Source organism: Acinonyx jubatus, chromosome A2, assembly GCF_027475565.1.
Source record: "Acinonyx jubatus isolate Ajub_Pintada_27869175 chromosome A2, VMU_Ajub_asm_v1.0, whole genome shotgun sequence".
Taxonomy (NCBI): domain Eukaryota; kingdom Metazoa; phylum Chordata; class Mammalia; order Carnivora; family Felidae; genus Acinonyx; species Acinonyx jubatus.
The window spans coordinates 102,638,199-102,654,686 of NC_069383.1; the positions used below are offsets into that span (position 1 = coordinate 102,638,199).

General features: G+C 48.8%; 1 protein-coding gene across 2 annotated transcripts in view; it reads right to left on the reverse strand.

The window, feature by feature from the left end:
• The window catches only part of VWC2 (von Willebrand factor C domain containing 2), a 124,711-nt gene that overhangs the window by 87,514 nt on the left and 20,709 nt on the right, over positions 1 to 16,488 (reverse strand). For both annotated transcript variants that reach the window (XM_027046103.2, XM_053218731.1), the window contains exon 3: positions 11,865 to 11,994. In XM_027046103.2, the coding sequence (XP_026901904.1) occupies positions 11,865 to 11,994 (130 nt within the window). The remainder of the gene's footprint in view (positions 1 to 11,864; positions 11,995 to 16,488) is intronic.

Consider the following 16,488-nt stretch of genomic DNA (forward strand, 5'->3'; position numbering starts at 1 on the left):
GCTCATTCTCCTGGAGACGGAGACGGATTAGGGAAGCCATCCACGGGGCTCCTTATCCTCACAATGTCAGCCTATTTCTACCAGAATGCATCCCATGTAAGCGTTCTGGATGCGGTTCAAGCTACCTCTGGTAATGGAGCCATTGATCACGCCATGGATGTGGTGAAGATATCTGCCTGCTTTAGAATGAATGGCTTTATTGTATATTGTGACAATTGATTTCCCTTTTGCTGAGGACACGGGCTGGGAATATTTTAGGCCACCGTATTAATGACCAAGCAGCTTTCAGCAGATGAATGATGGCCAAGGACTATGAATGGATCATCTTCTAGAGGGCAGAGGGCCCTGCATGTGAGGCACCACTGGAAACCTAACCTCTTCTAAGGCCGGGAAACTACCGCCGTGCTTGTGGTACAGCTTCCGGGGCTCCGTGCAAAACAATCTGGCGATGGCTTTACTTTTTAGAGTTACAACCGGACGTGGGGCTCTAGGAGGCCGCAAACAGTCCTGAGCCTTTGCTCCGTGGAACGTGTTGATGTGTTCAACCCTCACGCCAACCCTGCAGGGCACCTACGGGTTGTCCCCCCATCTGCAGGGGAAGAAACGGAAGTCGCTAAGAAAATTAAACAAGGGGACAGGGATTCACCTGGGAAGTCACATCTGCTTAGCTCCAAAGCCAGGATTTCCACACCGCGGCTTCAAAACATTTAGTCTCACTTGACCACTTGAAATGCCGAGCAAAGCCTTTGTCTTCCAATGGACCCTACTACGTCCTTTTCCAAGGGTTCCCAGCCCCACACCCAGAATGAATGCTGCAGTTTAAATATATTTGTGCCAAATAAATAAATAAATAAATAAATAAATAAATAAATTTGTGCCACTTCCGTCCTAAAGACTCTTCTCGGGCGCCTCACTGCTTTGGGACTTAATCTGACCTCGCATGTGGCAGCAAGGTTCTTGGTGAGCTCGTCTGTGCCCCAGCTCTCTCCTACCTGCAAGGCTTGTGGGACTATCCCAGCCCCTAACCGGGTGCCTTGGCTCCTGCCCAGGACCCCAACTCTTGGTTCCTCCTGCTTCTAGAGCCCCCAGAGTGCTCCTCCCTCCTCTCCCATGTGCTTCTCCGCTCAGGAGCCGCAGGGGCGGCGGGGGGGTCCTGGTTCCCTCACAGGATCTGTGTTTCCAGAACTCTTCCCTTCTGCCAATGTATCTCCTGTAGCACACAGTGAGGATCAGTCAGTATTATGACCACTTCTAAACCCATCATGTGACGTAACTGTTACAAGATATCCACATATGTAGCCATGTGTCCATTACACAAGTACAAAAAGGGTGCAGAGAAATCAAGCTGCTTGATCAAGCTTCTACTCTGGACACCTCACTGGATTACTGGGCAGGGCAAGAACTCCTTCTCACATCGATGACTTTCAGAACCATTTAAATCCTGTTCAAAGCGATCTTGTTAAGAAGACAGCAAAGCATAACATGTTGCGGAAAAAAATGCCACGAGACATTTCAGGGTTTAGGTGCCCGCTATTAAAAACAATAAGCAAAAATTTCTATAAATTAAATTAACAAAAGGTTTAGCAAGGTTATCACAAAACCAGAAGCTTTTGCTCATGTGCACGACCTTCTGTAAAACAACGTGATGATACGCATCACAATCATAAAAATGTTCCAAACCTTTGACCTGATCATCTCACTGCTGGGAATTTATCCAACTGAAATGATTCAAAAACAAATAAGGGCCACGCACATGGTCATGTTTACTGCAGTCTCACTCAGGTTTTCCCCTCTCCCTCGCCGTGGTCATCATAAATCCGAGCAAAGTAGCAGACGCAAGTTATTTACAGGACAACGTTCCCTCTACACTATGAGCTCATTACAAGCAGGCACCATAACTTGCCTCATCTTTGGGTCTGCAGTAAAATAAATAGGAATTGACTCAAGGTTTTATAAAAGCAACACACGCAGGGGCACACACGCATGCATACACACACACACACACACACACACACACACACACACACGCTTCTCTCCAATAATCTGAAAGAAGAGCCAATTATTCAACAAAAGAACATATTTAATTATGGTGTCTCCCCAATTCTTACATCAGACTTCAAGGTGATTAGGAGCTGTGGCTTTGGAGAAGCAACAGTGAAATTAACTTTCTGTAAGAAGCAGGCCAGAGAGGGGCGCCTGGGGGCCTCAGTCAGTTAAGCATCCAACTTTGGCTCGGGTCATGGTCTCAAGGTTCTTGGGTTCATGCCCCGCAAAGAGCTCTGTGTGGACAGCTCGGAACCTGGAGCCTGTTTCGGATTCTGTGTCTCCCTCTCTCCGTCCCTCCCCTGCTCACACTCTGTCTCTCTCAAAAATAAATAAACATTAAAAAAAAAACAAAAACAAAAATAAAAAAAGCAGGCCAGAGAAGGTTTTCCAGGTGAGGACAGTTGAACACATGTCTGCACCAAGAAGGGATACAAAAAAGGGACACCAGGTCTGGTCCTCAGCAAGATCAAAGGTCCCATGTAAAGGAGAAATGGCCAAACCTGGTGGACACTAGTTTGTGACCCGAGTCCCTGCTTTGTCTGAAATTGATGACCAAATGCAGTTCAGTCCGACTTTAGGAAACATACCAAAAATTTAAAAAAAATTTTTTTTTAAAAATCTGCTATCATACACTTTCTGTCTAGAAGTTTACAAGTACCGCATACTTAACTCAGAAAAACAATTCTTCGTAATAATCAGGTAGCAACCACTGTGGGCCGGTCTGCGTCTGGCTTGGTTTATTCGCCTTACAGATGAGATTCTGTGCCAATGTTTACAAACCAACGTGTCCTTTTAAGCCGCTCGCAAACTTACAAAGAAGAGCTGCTAATGCAAAGGTCTCAGGAGGAGTGGAAGCGAAGTAAGCTCCTGAAGTCAAGCACTCACCCCCTCTCCATCCCTCCTCTTTCCCTAACTTGTCAGAAAGGAGAAGACCCAGGAGGGATTGGGGTTTCTCTGATGACCCAGAGAATCTGAGCCTGGAAGGTACAACCTCAAACCCAGAGCGTTAGGTAGGGGAGTGAGGAGAAACGCCAGGGGACGTCCAAAAGCTTCCCTCCAGAATAAATAATTGATGCTCACTGGGCTTTATGAGGATTAATGGCATGCCATCCGACTCGTTATTCCCACAGCACCAGAATGTAGCCAAAACAGAAGGCATGTTGGCACTCTGGTCATTTTGATCTATGCTGGGAAATGCTGACAGAAGTTGAATGAAACTTGGGCATTTTAAAAAACAAAATTCACTTATGGATCATTCTTTGAATGGAACTTGGACATTTGTAAAAAAATTCATTTATGGATCATTCTTTGAATGGAACTTGGACATTTGTAAAAAAATTCATTTATGGATCATTCTCCAGCAAACTGTTCACTAGGAAGTCACTTCCTCTGAAAAGCAGCATTGTGGCGTATCCCTCTTGGCAGGTCAGATTTATTACCCTTCTCGCTCTTGCTTTGGCTGCTGGGAAGCTCAGAGTTGAACCTGCCGTCCACCTGCAGGGGCACATGTGTCGGCGGGTGGAGACCACAGATCGGGGCAGCCTTTTGACTTGCCATGCGGTCGTTTCTGTCTGCCCCGATGTTTCAATGTATAATATATTCCTACGTGTTATATATTTCCAGAAACTCTAAAATGTCCAGAGAAACACCAAGTGTAAAAGAATGCATCCGGAAATGCATCCAATTCTCCGAATGATCTCATTCGTGTCTAAAACCTCACAGGTCCTCTGTGTGCTTCTTTCTCCTTACCCTTGACCAGGAGGACATATCAAAGGAGAGAAAAAAACGTTGTGTCTGAAACAGGTGGTTCTCGAAGGGAGGTCCCCACACCGGCAGCAACAGAAACACCCAGGAGCGTGGTGGCTCTTGATCTCTGGGTCGGGAGTTCAAGCCCCAGAATGGGTGTAAAGCTTTAAAAACATGCAAATTCTCACAGCGCCTGGGTGGTTCAGTCAGTTAAGCATCAGACTCTTGATCTCCGCCCAGGTGGTGATGCCATGGTTTGTGAGTTTGAGCCCTGAGTCGGGCTCTGTGCTGACAGTGCAGAGGCTGCTTAGGATTCTCTCTGTCTCTGTCCCACCTTTGCTCATGCGCTCTCGCTCTCTCTCTCAAAATAAATAAAAACTTAAAAAATTTTAAAAACAAATGCAAATTCTTAGACCCCAGGCCAAACCTTCCAGATCAGGAACTCTGGGGGTGGAGCCCAACTGGTCCATGTTTTAGCAAGTCCTGGAGGCAATTCTGATGTCCACCATGGTTTAGCTGGGTGAAAGGTGCATCCTGGAGCCTGGGATCCCTGCAGAGCACAGTAGGTGCAGGAGACCCACAGGCACCCAGTGACCTCTGTTCTCACATTCTCCCTGCATTCACAGCCCCAGGTCCCGGGAAGCTGAATCATCAAAAGGAAGAGTCTAGAATGACGAGGAGAAGCAACACTTGAAGGAGGCAGAGAGGTATCTATAGCACAAGCGAGGAAAAATCAAACGGCGGTTGTGTGTGGGGAGCTCGACTACGGACAGGGTAAGTGCATCCGAAGCCACCCGCCAGTCTCCTGGCTTTGTATTCCTCTGTTTCTCCCTGACTGCCTTTTTCACGTTAGATAAATATTTTTAGTGGGCCATGTTGAGTTCCTTTGTTGATTTTAATTAGTGTTTGAAGAATTCAAATACGCACCCGAATTTATCACAGTCTACTGTGGATTCACACTAATTTAATTTCACTAAAACAGATCCAAGTTTTTTCCCCTCTCATGTCTGCTCTAGAAGTAGGCCCTGTCACACAGCTGCAATGTTATGGAAGTAGATGAGGGGGACAGCAGCTCAGTATGCAAGCCTCAGGGACAAGACTCGTCTCTCTAATCAGTGGAAGGAGGAGGACACTGAGGTCCAAAGAGAGTTGTGAATCCCCATCACCTTTTTCCTCTCTTTTTTATCTCTCCACTTGGTTTCTATGTGTTGGAATTGTTTAGTCATTTATCAGAAAGATATATTCCATTTCCCCCCAAATATATGGGCTGCTTTGCCCTGGCTTACGAAACGTTGTTTGATGAACGGCGTTTCTTAATTTTAACAAAGTCCAATTTACCAATCCTTTTATCGTGGTATTTTGAGTGTTCTCTTAAGTTAATCTTTCCCTACTCAAAATCATAAAGACGGTCTCCTATGTTTTCCTCTCTAAGAGTATTATTATTTTAACTTGCCTATCTAAATGCTAATTGGAATTTTTTTTTTTTCAACAGTGTGACACAAAAGGCAAGGTACCCTCCTACCTTCTACCCGATCAACCTAGCACCATTTGTTGGAACGATTCCCCACAGTACTTCGGTATCAGCATAATCTCATGATCTTTATTTCTGGGTCTTTTCTGATTCTATCCTGCTCTCATTTGTCAGTCTTTTTATCTTTGGGATGTTCATTACGTTCACAGTGTACCTGTTCCAGCTTTTGTGGTTCTCCTTCAGTATTTCCCTGGCTACTTTTTAACATTTACGTTCCCGTGTGGATTTGAGAATCGGTTTGGTAATATCCACACACGTGCACAGACACCACTGGGCTTTTTTACCAGAATTGTGCTGAACCAATAGCTAAATTTGAGGCAGGCTGACGTTTTTACATTACTGACTCTTCCAGTTATGAACATGGTACATCCTTCCACTTACTTAGGCCTTTTTTCATTTCTTTCAATAAAGCTTTAAGGTTTTTAACTGTGGCGGGGTGCCTGGGGGGCTCAGTCGTTAAGCGTCTGACTCTTGATTTCAGCTCAGGTCACGGTTTCATGGTTCGTGAGATCAAGCCCCATGTCAGGCTCTGTGCTGTCAGCACGGAGTCAGCTGGGGATTCTCGCTCTTTGATTCTCTCCGCCCCTCCCTTGCTCTCTCTGTCTCTATCTCTCTCAAAATAAATAAAATTTTAAAAAATATTTCAAAAAAATTTTTAACATTTATTTTTGAGAGACCCAGAGAGAGACAGAACACAAGTCTGGGAGGGGCAGAGAGAGAAGGAGACACAGAATCTGAAGCAGGCTCCCAGCTCTGACCTTTCAGCACAGAGCCTGATGCGGGGCTTGAACTCATGAACCGCAGAGCCAAAGTCAGATGCTTAACCAACTGAGCCACCCAGGTGCCCCTAAAAAAATATTTTTAACCATGGCAATCTTGCCAAATTGTGTTAGATTTACTTCTAGGTATTTAATATTCATGATGTTACTTGAAAGACTACCTTTTAATTCATTTCCATTTGCTGCTGGTATACAGAAATACCACTGATTTTTACATATTTATTTTCTACAACAACTCTGTATCAAATATTAATTCCGATATTTGTAGTTTCCTTTATATTTTTAATGGACAAAATCATTTATCTTTAAATAGTGAAACACTTTAAAAGTATTTCCATGAGATTGGTGTTATTTTTTTGGTAAAGATTTTGGAAAGATTCAATGGTGAGGCCAAATGATAGTAAGTTTTTCCTTGTAAGAAGGATCTTGGTATGAGTATCTCTCTCTCTCTCTCTCTCTCTCTCTCTCTCTCACACACACACACACACACACACCATTCAGTTCTGTCCAACTCACTACATGTGGTTTGATCAAGATCTTTTCCTACTCTCTGAAATACATGGGAGAAAAAAAAAAAACTAATTCTTAGTGCTTCTCACAACATTTTCACAAAAGTGCCTCCAATCATTTAAAGTCTCAGTATTTTTCTTAAAAATTTTATAAAAGTTTTCATTTCCTTCCCCCCCAAAAGCCATATTTATTTTCTCGTGGAAATACGGTTGCAAAAAACTAGTCGACCCTGGAACAGTGCAGGGGTTTAGGGCACTGACCCCTGTGCAGTCACAAATCTCTGTATGACTTTTGACTCCCCCCCCAAAACTTCACCACTCACACACAGCCTACGGGTTGATCAGAAGTCTTACTGATAGATCACACAAGGAGTTGATTAACACATATTTTGTATGCTGTATGTATTGAATGTCATACTCCTGAAGTTAGCTGGAGAAGAGAAAATGTTAAGAAAATCACGAGGAAGCAAAAACACATTTATAGAACTGTCCTGTGTTTACTGGGAAAACATCTGTATGCAAGTGGACCCACAGTTTAAACCTGTGTCAGTCAAGGGTCAACTGTATTGTCAGAAGCACGGATACTCCAGCGAGATATACCACCTTTGTACTCAGGGCCTTATGCTCTTGGAAGTGCGTTGTACTACCTCGGATATGTTCTTCCCCTTCAGACAATCAGAGCTGATCCTAACAAGGCCCAGAGTCAAGGTCATGCCCCACTTGCATGCATGTAGGGGAGCACACAGGTGCAGAACAGAGTCTCCCGATCTCCAATGTGGCAAGTGTCTGAGACAAAGGGGCTTTACTGGAACGAGAGCTGTGAACCTCATCTGTGAAGTGCGCCCATTACCAGAGCACACCTGACATCTTGAAAGTCCGTATAAATAATATTCACTGTTTGTATCACTGCGAAAAGGGGGGGAGAAAAAAACGCAGTGCCACCCAAACCATTTTATCAAAAGAAAATCCTTGGAAGATTGATCTACACAAGTCACCAAAGTGAATATATTAAGTGCACTTGATTTGTGATCATTTATTTATACCCCATGCATTCCAGGTTTCAAACTTTTGCTCCCTTGACGCAAGTGACTTTGACAGCTTGCAACTCAACTGTAATTTTCCTTCTGTCGGGAGAAGGAGGTGTTTAAGGCGATGGGTCAAAACATTAGAGTATGCAGAGTAAAGGCCTGTTTACTGAGATCAAGACTTAAAACCTTCCTTATTCCATCCAAGCTATGTCTATCCAAGCATTGAATTTTGTATAAGGCGCTGGTTTTTTAATATATTTTTTAATGTTTATTTTTGTGGGGGAGGGGCAAGCGGGGGAGGGGCAGAAAAGGAAGGGAAGAGAGGATCCTAAGTAGGCTCTGAGCTGTCAGCGCAGAGCCTGATGCGGGGCTCGTACTCACAAACCATCAGATCATGACCTGAGTCGAAGTCAGATGCTCAACCGACTGAGCCACCTGGGAGCCCCACGCATTGTTTTTGATGTCCTAGAATCTGGGATTCCACGTGTAATTTTTTCTTACAAAAACATTGTTTTCTGTGTGTGCGTGGCAGGGATGAACTCTAAATTATTCACTAATCTCGGTCATTGATTACAGAGAACTCATGCTCACTAGAAACTCTTCATTTCTCAAGTCAATTCTTTGCTAGGAATGTCAAACGCCATTTAATCTGTGAAGGTCAGAATACCCTATGGCCACTGGCGGCTGAAAAACCACATTCTATCTGGAGAATATGGTGTAGCAAACCTTACTAGCGTTTATGTGATCAGGCACATTTAAATTTCTTCCTACTTGTACGCCTGAAAATAAAAAAGTTGTTGATGTTCTGACATAATTGGATCAAAACCTTTTAATACAAATCCTTCTAGAATCTGTAATCCTTCTTGAATCTGGTTTTAAAAAGCGTATTTCTGCTCCTTCTAAGACTCTCGAATACACCATCCCCAAATCCTGCTTTATTCCATTCCATGCTGTCTCTCAAAGTAAGAATCCTTCAAATTTTAACATACACACACCAATAAGGAATTGCTTCAAGAACACACTGTGACTGCCACAGGGGCGGGGTGGGGAGTTGGGAGGGATAGGTGAAGGGGTTCCAGAGGTACAAACTTTCAGTTATAAAATCCATGTCAAAGGGGCGCCTGGGGGGCTCAGTCGGTTAAGCATCCGACTTTGGCTCAGGTCATGATCTCACGGTTTGTGGGTTCGAGCCCCGCGTCGGGGTCTGTGCTGACAGCTGGGAGACTGGAGCCTGCTTCAGATTCTGGGTCTCCCTCTCTCTCTCTGCCCCTCCCCTGCTCATGCTCTGTCTCTCTCGGTCTCAAAAACAAAACAAACATTAAAAATAATTAAAATCCATGTCATGGAGATGAAAAAAAAGAGAATTTCTTTTGTTTAATGCGTATTTATTATTTTGAGAGAGAGAGAGAGAGAGAGAGAGAGAGAGAGAGAGACAGATGCAAGCAGGGGAAGAGCAGAGAGAGAGACACACACAGATTCTGAAACAGGCTCCAGGCTCTGAGTTGTCAGCACAGAGCCCAAGGCTGGGGCTCGAACCCACGGACTGCAAGATCACGACCTGAGGCGAAGTTGGACGCTTAACCGACTGAGCCCCCCAGGCACCCCCTGAAAAAAGATAATTTCTAAAGATAGTTCTCTGACTCTATACCTAACTGGGATAAATCCTAAGAGTAAAAAGAACTGCAAAGAAAGATCTTGGACTTTACTCAGTAGGCTTCATGCTGGTGATGGCATAAATAGAAGGTCTCCAGTGTACATTATGGGAAAGAACAAAGTAGGAGATGTATGGATGGCATGGGGTTACAGACAGACATGGGGAAAAGCAGGGATAAAGACAGAGGTCAAAAGAGATACAGCAAAATGGCAAAACGTTAGCTATAGGTAAATATCGTGAAAGGTATACACCTGTTCGTTGTGCCATTATAAATAGTTTTAAACCTTTATACAGTTTCATGGATTGGATGGAGTGTCTGGGTGGCTCAGTGGGTGAATTCAGCATCCGACTCTTGATTTCAGCTCAGGTCATGATCTCACAGTTCGTGGGATCAAGCCCCAAGTCGGGCTCTGTGCTGACAGCGCAGAGCCTGCTTGGGATTCTCTCTCTCTCTCTCTCTCTCTCTCTCTCTCTCTGCCCCTTACTCGCTCATGTGCCCATGTGTACTCTCTTTCCCTGTCAAAATAAACATTTTTTAATGTGTTTATTTTTGAGAGACAGAGAGAGAGAGAGAGCACGTGAGCAGGGGAGGAGTGAAGAGAGAGGGAGACAGAGGATCCAAAGCAGGCTCTGTGCTGATGGCAGTGAGCCCGACACAGGGCTCAAATTCATGAACTGAGAGATCATGACCTGAGCTGAAGTCAGATGCCTACCTGACTGACCCACCCAGGCGCCTTTAAATAAACTTTTTTTTTTTGAAGTTTCAGGGATTGAAAATTCCTCAGAGATTGAAATCCCATCTTCTCATCTTTCAGAAACATCCAAAGATTCCCTATCAAACTCCAAAACTTTGTTTCTGATCGTGCGTGGCAAGAGAAATAAGAGTATCTTAGATACTTAAGATACCAGATCTGTGGGCAACCCATATTTAAATCAATCACTAAACAGCACTGACTCAACAAGAGGTTACTTGTGCAGTACACAGCCCTGCACCCAGCCCCTGAGCTGGTGCCGCAGCCTAGAGATGAGCCGCCCTCATCTCCGACGGACCCCAGGCACCGACCCACGCCTCTGCTGGTTTCCTTCACTCCACACCCCAGCAAGGGCCGCCAGCCTCTCTAGCAGCCTCTCCTTCCCCACCCCGACTCCATTCCTGCCGGTTCTAACAGACCCTAGCAGAGAAAGCCACACTGATGCCCTTCCTACCCCGCAGCTGTCCGTGTGACCTGATTTTGCAAAGAGCTTAGTCTGTGCTCAAACGGCCCCCCTCCCGCTCGATCGCATGGAATCTCGTGGCATCATGTCCTGTGGTTTTCGTTCTTCACGATTAACACACGCAGAACCGCGACCCCACGGAAAGCGCGCTCTGCAAGAGCTCTAACGCTGTCCGCTTACGTTCAAAAGGCCGTGCAAACCACGCCTCCACAGGGTGGCCCTTTCCACCCCAAACGCAGCGAGCTTGGTCTTCCTGGACTATCCTTCTTCCCCAGAAACTCGACTCCCTCTCCTGCACGTGTATCATGGTGGTGAAGTCCGGTACCTGCGTCTACCTCCCGAAGGGCATCGCGGCGCCCCACCACCCAGGCGGTTTTGACTGGCACGACTGCAGAACCTGGGCATCGTCTCAAACACCAGCAACAGCCCCGTGTAACCACCGGCCACCTGCAAAGCCCGCATCGCACAGCTTCCATCTCGGGCCTACAACCCCAGAGCGACGCCCCTCCCCTGAAAGGCTCAGGCCTGGGAACTGCTTTCCCCTCTCTGAGCCAATATGCGGCTGTGGCCAGGAGCCCTCAGGCCACGCCCCGGGGCCCTGCAGACATCACTGGAGTCCTCTCGCAGGGGCGGGACTCGAACTCACGAAGATGTGGTCATGAAGCCAGAGTCCGCTCACTTCCAGCTCAACGGCTTTACCACGCTGTCCTCTTGAGCCATCTCTCTTCGGCCCACTCCCCCTGGGAACACCCTCCTGTCACCTCCCCTCTTCCAGTGCGGCGCCCAGAACGGCGCTCAGTACTTCGGGTACAAAGTACTTCTCGTTATTCAGGATGAGGAAACGCTGTCCCTTCATAAATTATGATCAAGGACATCCTGCCGTTTCTTCTCCGTAAACCAGATGAGGCTTTTGATCTACCACGGGCTCTCACCGGAGAGGGGGTTTCTCTTCCTGCCTGATTTACTTATGAAAAATATTCAATTATGCTCCCGGTTTAATTCACTTAGTAATGAAAAGCAAATGAGCCCGGCCGGCCTGTTTGATTTGTCTTGGAAGGAGAGAAACTGCTTTGCAAGAACAAACAAAGTTAAATTAAAATGAACGACTCTCCTCACTCTGGAAATCGAAATTCTCCACAAAGCACTTCTCGATGCCCTAGAACACGGGGCCGACCCCAACTAGAGACAGCACGCCTCCTGACTGTCCCCTGGGGCCAGCGGTCACGTGCTGGGCCCGCGAGGGTGCGTGGACACACATCCCAGCTCACTCATGCACGCAGCTTTGTGTTTCACAGACCACGAAGCAGGCGGTAAACACGTGCAGGACGCGGCCCTGTCGACGGGCGTCTCGCTTACCATTTTTGCAGATGGGGCAGCACTGGTCAGGCTCGTACACGGGGTCCACACACTCCGTCTGTGGACATGCGGACACTGTGCACAGCACCTCTCCATTGGCTTCGCAGCGGCACCGCTCACACGGAGACACCTGGAACACAAGCCCACGGTTGGGTCAGACCTCCTGTCCTCCTTACCATACAGACTCGTGTCTTCCTTCCCCCCAGACTTCCTTGGAAGACCCCCCACCCCACCATGGTTTAATAATGTAAAAAATTATCCAGAGGCGCCTACGAGACTCAGTCGGTTAAGCATCCGACTCTTGGTTTCGGCTCAGGTCGGGATCTCAAGGTTGGTGAGTTCAAGCCCCGAGCTGGGCTCTGTGATGACAGTGTGGAGCCTGCTTGGGATTCTCTCTCCCTCCCTCTCTCTCTCTCTCTCTCTCTCTTTGTTGCTGGCTCTCTGCTCCACTCCCACTTGGATGCTCTGTCTCTCTCAAAACAAATAAAATTTTTTTTTTAAGTTAAAAAAAGAAGTATGCAGCCCAGTGGTTTGCAAAGTGGGAACAAAACCAGAGTGCCAGAGCAGAGACCGGCTCCTTCAGGGGCACCTGGCCTGTCCCTCTCAACCCTGTGTGGAGAGGCCGTGACTTAGTGACCCACACCTTGTGCCTTTTTACCAGCTTTCTTCTGAAGACAGGTCTTTCTTTCCACGTTGAACGGATGATTCACCTTATCGAATTCTTGCCTCATGGTCATGCAAGTGAGCCGCGGTCCCCCACCCCTGCCACGTGCCACCCGGCTAGCCTGGGACACTCCCATGTTTGCACGGAGTAGACAGGAAAGGGAAGGGGCAAGAAGAGGAGGGACCTGGCCCAGCCCAGAGCTGTGTGGATATGACCTCACTTAACCCCCACGGCAGCACTAGGTGCCCGCTCCTGCACCACGGCCCCGCGTGCTGATCAGGAGGCTGAGGCTTGGGTGACAGGCAGTTGGCCAAGGACGGACCTTGTGTGAGAGTCCAGGTGGTCCCCCCTCCCGTCCCCTGCCCCGGGGCTCTCCGTCCATCACCCAGGGCAGCTGCGGCCCTCTCTGTGCTGGGCTGGCGCTTGCCTCGCTGTACTTGTGGCCACTGGCCCAAATTCCTCCTTCTGGATCATTCCAATCAAGCACAATAGCATTCCTGGAAAGGCTGAACACCCCCAGCTCCCCATCCCGCCATAGCCACAGCCCACACCGTGATGGATTTTTTTCCTGGAAATCCCCGACACGGGGATCTGTCCCCTGGGTTGACCCAGGACAAAGCAGAAACAGCAGATGCAGACTCAGCAGTGGGATGCAGAAGCAGAGGCGATGTGGAAACGTGCCTTAAAGGATCGTGGAGCAGGAAGGTGACACACGGAGCGTCCCGGGGCGGGGGCCCCAGGTGACCGACCGTGCTGCACCCACCACCCAGCCAGCGCACGTGACGTGGACAATGCCAACGACGCTCACGGATGCGCCTCTGTCTATCCAATGCCAGAAATAAAAGCTCAAATCTCCACCCAATGGCCTGGTTGGTGCACAAAGCAAACACTCAGTTCGTGTTTAAGGTTTTTTTTAATGTTTATTTATCTATTTAAAGAAAGCACAAGCGTGCATGAACGGGGGCAGGGCAGGGAGAGAGGGAGAGAGAGAGGATCCCAAGCAGGCTCTGTGCTGTCAGCGCACAGCCCGACGCAGGGCTCGATGAACTGTGGGCTCATGAACTGTGAGGTCGTGACCTGAGCCGAAGTCAAGAGTAGGACGCTCAACCGACTGAGCCACCCAGGTGCCCCTGTATGTCCATTTAAAGGCTTTTCTCATGCACTAGACAGACCACAGCCAGCCTGGCTGGAAGTCACGGGACATCTGTGTGAGCAGGAGTGTAAGTATGCGTATGTGTGAGTGTGTGTGAGTGTATGAGTGAGTGTGGGTATGTGTGTATGTGTGTGAGTGTATGAGTGTGTGTACGAGTGAGTGCGTGTGTACGAGTGAGTGTGCAGGTGTGGAGGTGTGTGTGAGTGTATGAGTGAGTGTGGGTGTATGGGCGTGAGTGTGTGTGTATACGAGGGAGTGTGGGGGTGGGTGTGGGTGAGAGTGTGTGTATGTATGAGTGTATGAGTGTGTGTACGAGTGAGTGTGTGTATATGAGTGAGTGTGTACGAGTAAGTGTGTGTGTGTATGAGTGTGGGGGGTGTGGAGGTGTGTGTGAGTGTATGAGTGAGTGTGGGTGTAAGAGTGCATGTGTATATGAGTGAGTGAGTGTGGGGGTGGGTGAGAGTATATGAGTATGTGTGAATGTATGAGTGTGTGTACGAATGAGTGTGTGTGTACGAGTGAATGTGGGGTGTGTGCGTACGAGCGTGTGTGTATGAGTGAGTATGTATGTGGGGGTGTGTGTGTATGAGTGTGTGTGTGTGCGAGTGTGGGGGGGGTGTGTACGGGTATGTGTGTGTATGAGTGAGTGTGTGTGTACAAGTGAGTGTGTATGTGGGGTGCGTGTGTATGAATGAGTGTGTGTGTACGAGTGTGTGTACGAGTGTGGGGGGTGTGTGTGTGTATGAGCGAGTGGGGTGGGTGTAGGTGAGAGTGTGTATATGTGTGAATGTATGAGTGTGTGTATGAGTGAGTGTACAAGTGAGTGTGTATGTGGGGTGTGTGTGTACAAGTGTGTATGTGGAGGTGTGTGTACGAGTGAGTGTGTGTTTATGAGTGTGTGTGTATGAGTGAGTGTCGGGGGTGTGGAGGTGTGTGTGAGTGTATGAGTGAGTGTGGGTGTGAGAGTGTGTGTGTATATGAGTGAGTGAGTGTGGGGGTGGGTGAGAGTGTGTATGAGTGTGTGTACGAATGAGTGTGTGCACGAGTGAGTGTGGGGTGTATGTGTGTACGAGTGAGTGTGGGGGGGATGAAACCTCAGAGCCGCCAGGACACAATCTGACCTGGGCTGCACGACAGCCCTGGAAGCCACAACCAGTCTGGCAACAACATAAGGGCACGTTTTCCAGGAGGCTGTTGGCACCACAAGGCCCTCTGGTACGAGGATGGACTTTGCTCTTTGCTATGGCTGCTGTTCTCATGACTTTCTGTTTCCCACTAATTCCCCTTTCAGCCGGTAGCATCCTCCCATCAAGGGTAGATTTACTCAGCCAGCGGGATGAGAGAAGGGTGTGGCGTTTTAAAAGCAGAGACCTTGAGTTGCAAGAGACAGGTTCATCGCCTGTCGGAGCCGTCAGCAGGAGGGCTGGGACGAAAGCCATAAGAAAGCAAACAGGGTGGAGTAGACAGTGGGGAGCCAGGCTCACTGCCCCCAGAAGCGGCCAGGACGGTCCCATCTGAAGGGCAGGATAGTCCGAGAGGAACAAGAGGGTCAGGAATCACGGGAGCCTGTCCTCAAGAGACGGGCCCGACCTGGGCCCCACGGCCACCCAGGCTGCGCTGCGGGGATGCAGGACACAGCCCATTTGGTTCGGGAATTTGAAAGAAGGGGAGATCAAGACTCCCGTCTGTCCCCAAGGAGAGCTCCGTGAAAGACCACCGACGTGCAAATGAGGGTCACAGAGGCTGCAGGACCGGAGCCGGCCTTCCCGCACAAGGGAGCACACCCCGGGCCAGGCAGGTCTGGAAGTGAAGTATTTCTTCCTGCTCCTCGTTCCACAACCTCACCGGGTCCCCAGTGTCCCCACGCCTGAGCCCATGGTCGCCCACAGCCTGGGCTGCTACTTTCCTTTTGATTGATTGACTGATTGACTGATTTTTAAGTGCATTTATTTATTGTGAGAGAGAGAGAAAGCACGAGCAGGGGAAGGGGTGGAGACAGAGGGGGAGAGAGAGAGAGAATCCCAAGCAGGCTCTGCATGGTCAGCACAGAGCGCACAGAGCCCAACTCGGGGCTCGACCTCACGAACCGTGAGATCATGACCTGAGCTGAAGTCAGACCCCCAACCGACTGAGCCCCCCAGGCGCCCGACTGCAACTTTATTAAAAATTTAACTGTGAGTTTTGCTATCACAGAATACTTAGAAACCCTGGCTCGACTCCTGGGAGATTCGCTCGTGTCTCAAACATAGGAGTTGAGGCTCAGAGGCAGGATCACCGGAAGCAGTGGGTCACACTCAGGCCTCACCTCCTACACTGCTTGCCCTTCCCAAGCCCCAGGCCGAGGTTTGCACAGGGGGCACAACCCCCCCGAGCCCCACACAGAGCCAGGCTGGCCAGAGCAGATGGCCAAGCCCCACTGGCGCCCCCAGGGGACCCTGTGCCCACTGCTGTCCCACCTGGGCCAAGAGCCCCTGCATGCCATTTGAGTCAGAGCTCCCCATCCAACCCCAGTCCCTGGGACCCTGCCCGGGACTGGGGTCACCTCACAGAACTCTCCGGCGTCCCACAGATGTCCTGCTGGGCCCCTCCACCCTTCTCTGGGCGTGTGGCCCTGATCACTGATGCTCAGACTTCACGGCACCGACGGCCCGGCCCGCCTCGACCCTGCACACTGACGTACTGACAGCTCCCAGGCCTCAACCGACCGAGTCCGTTGCTTTGCATGTCGATGCCTCACGAGCACAGTCCTGCCACCCAAGAAAGGCTCCCCGTTGTACGAACTCCACCTGTTCTAGCCCCAGCTCGCA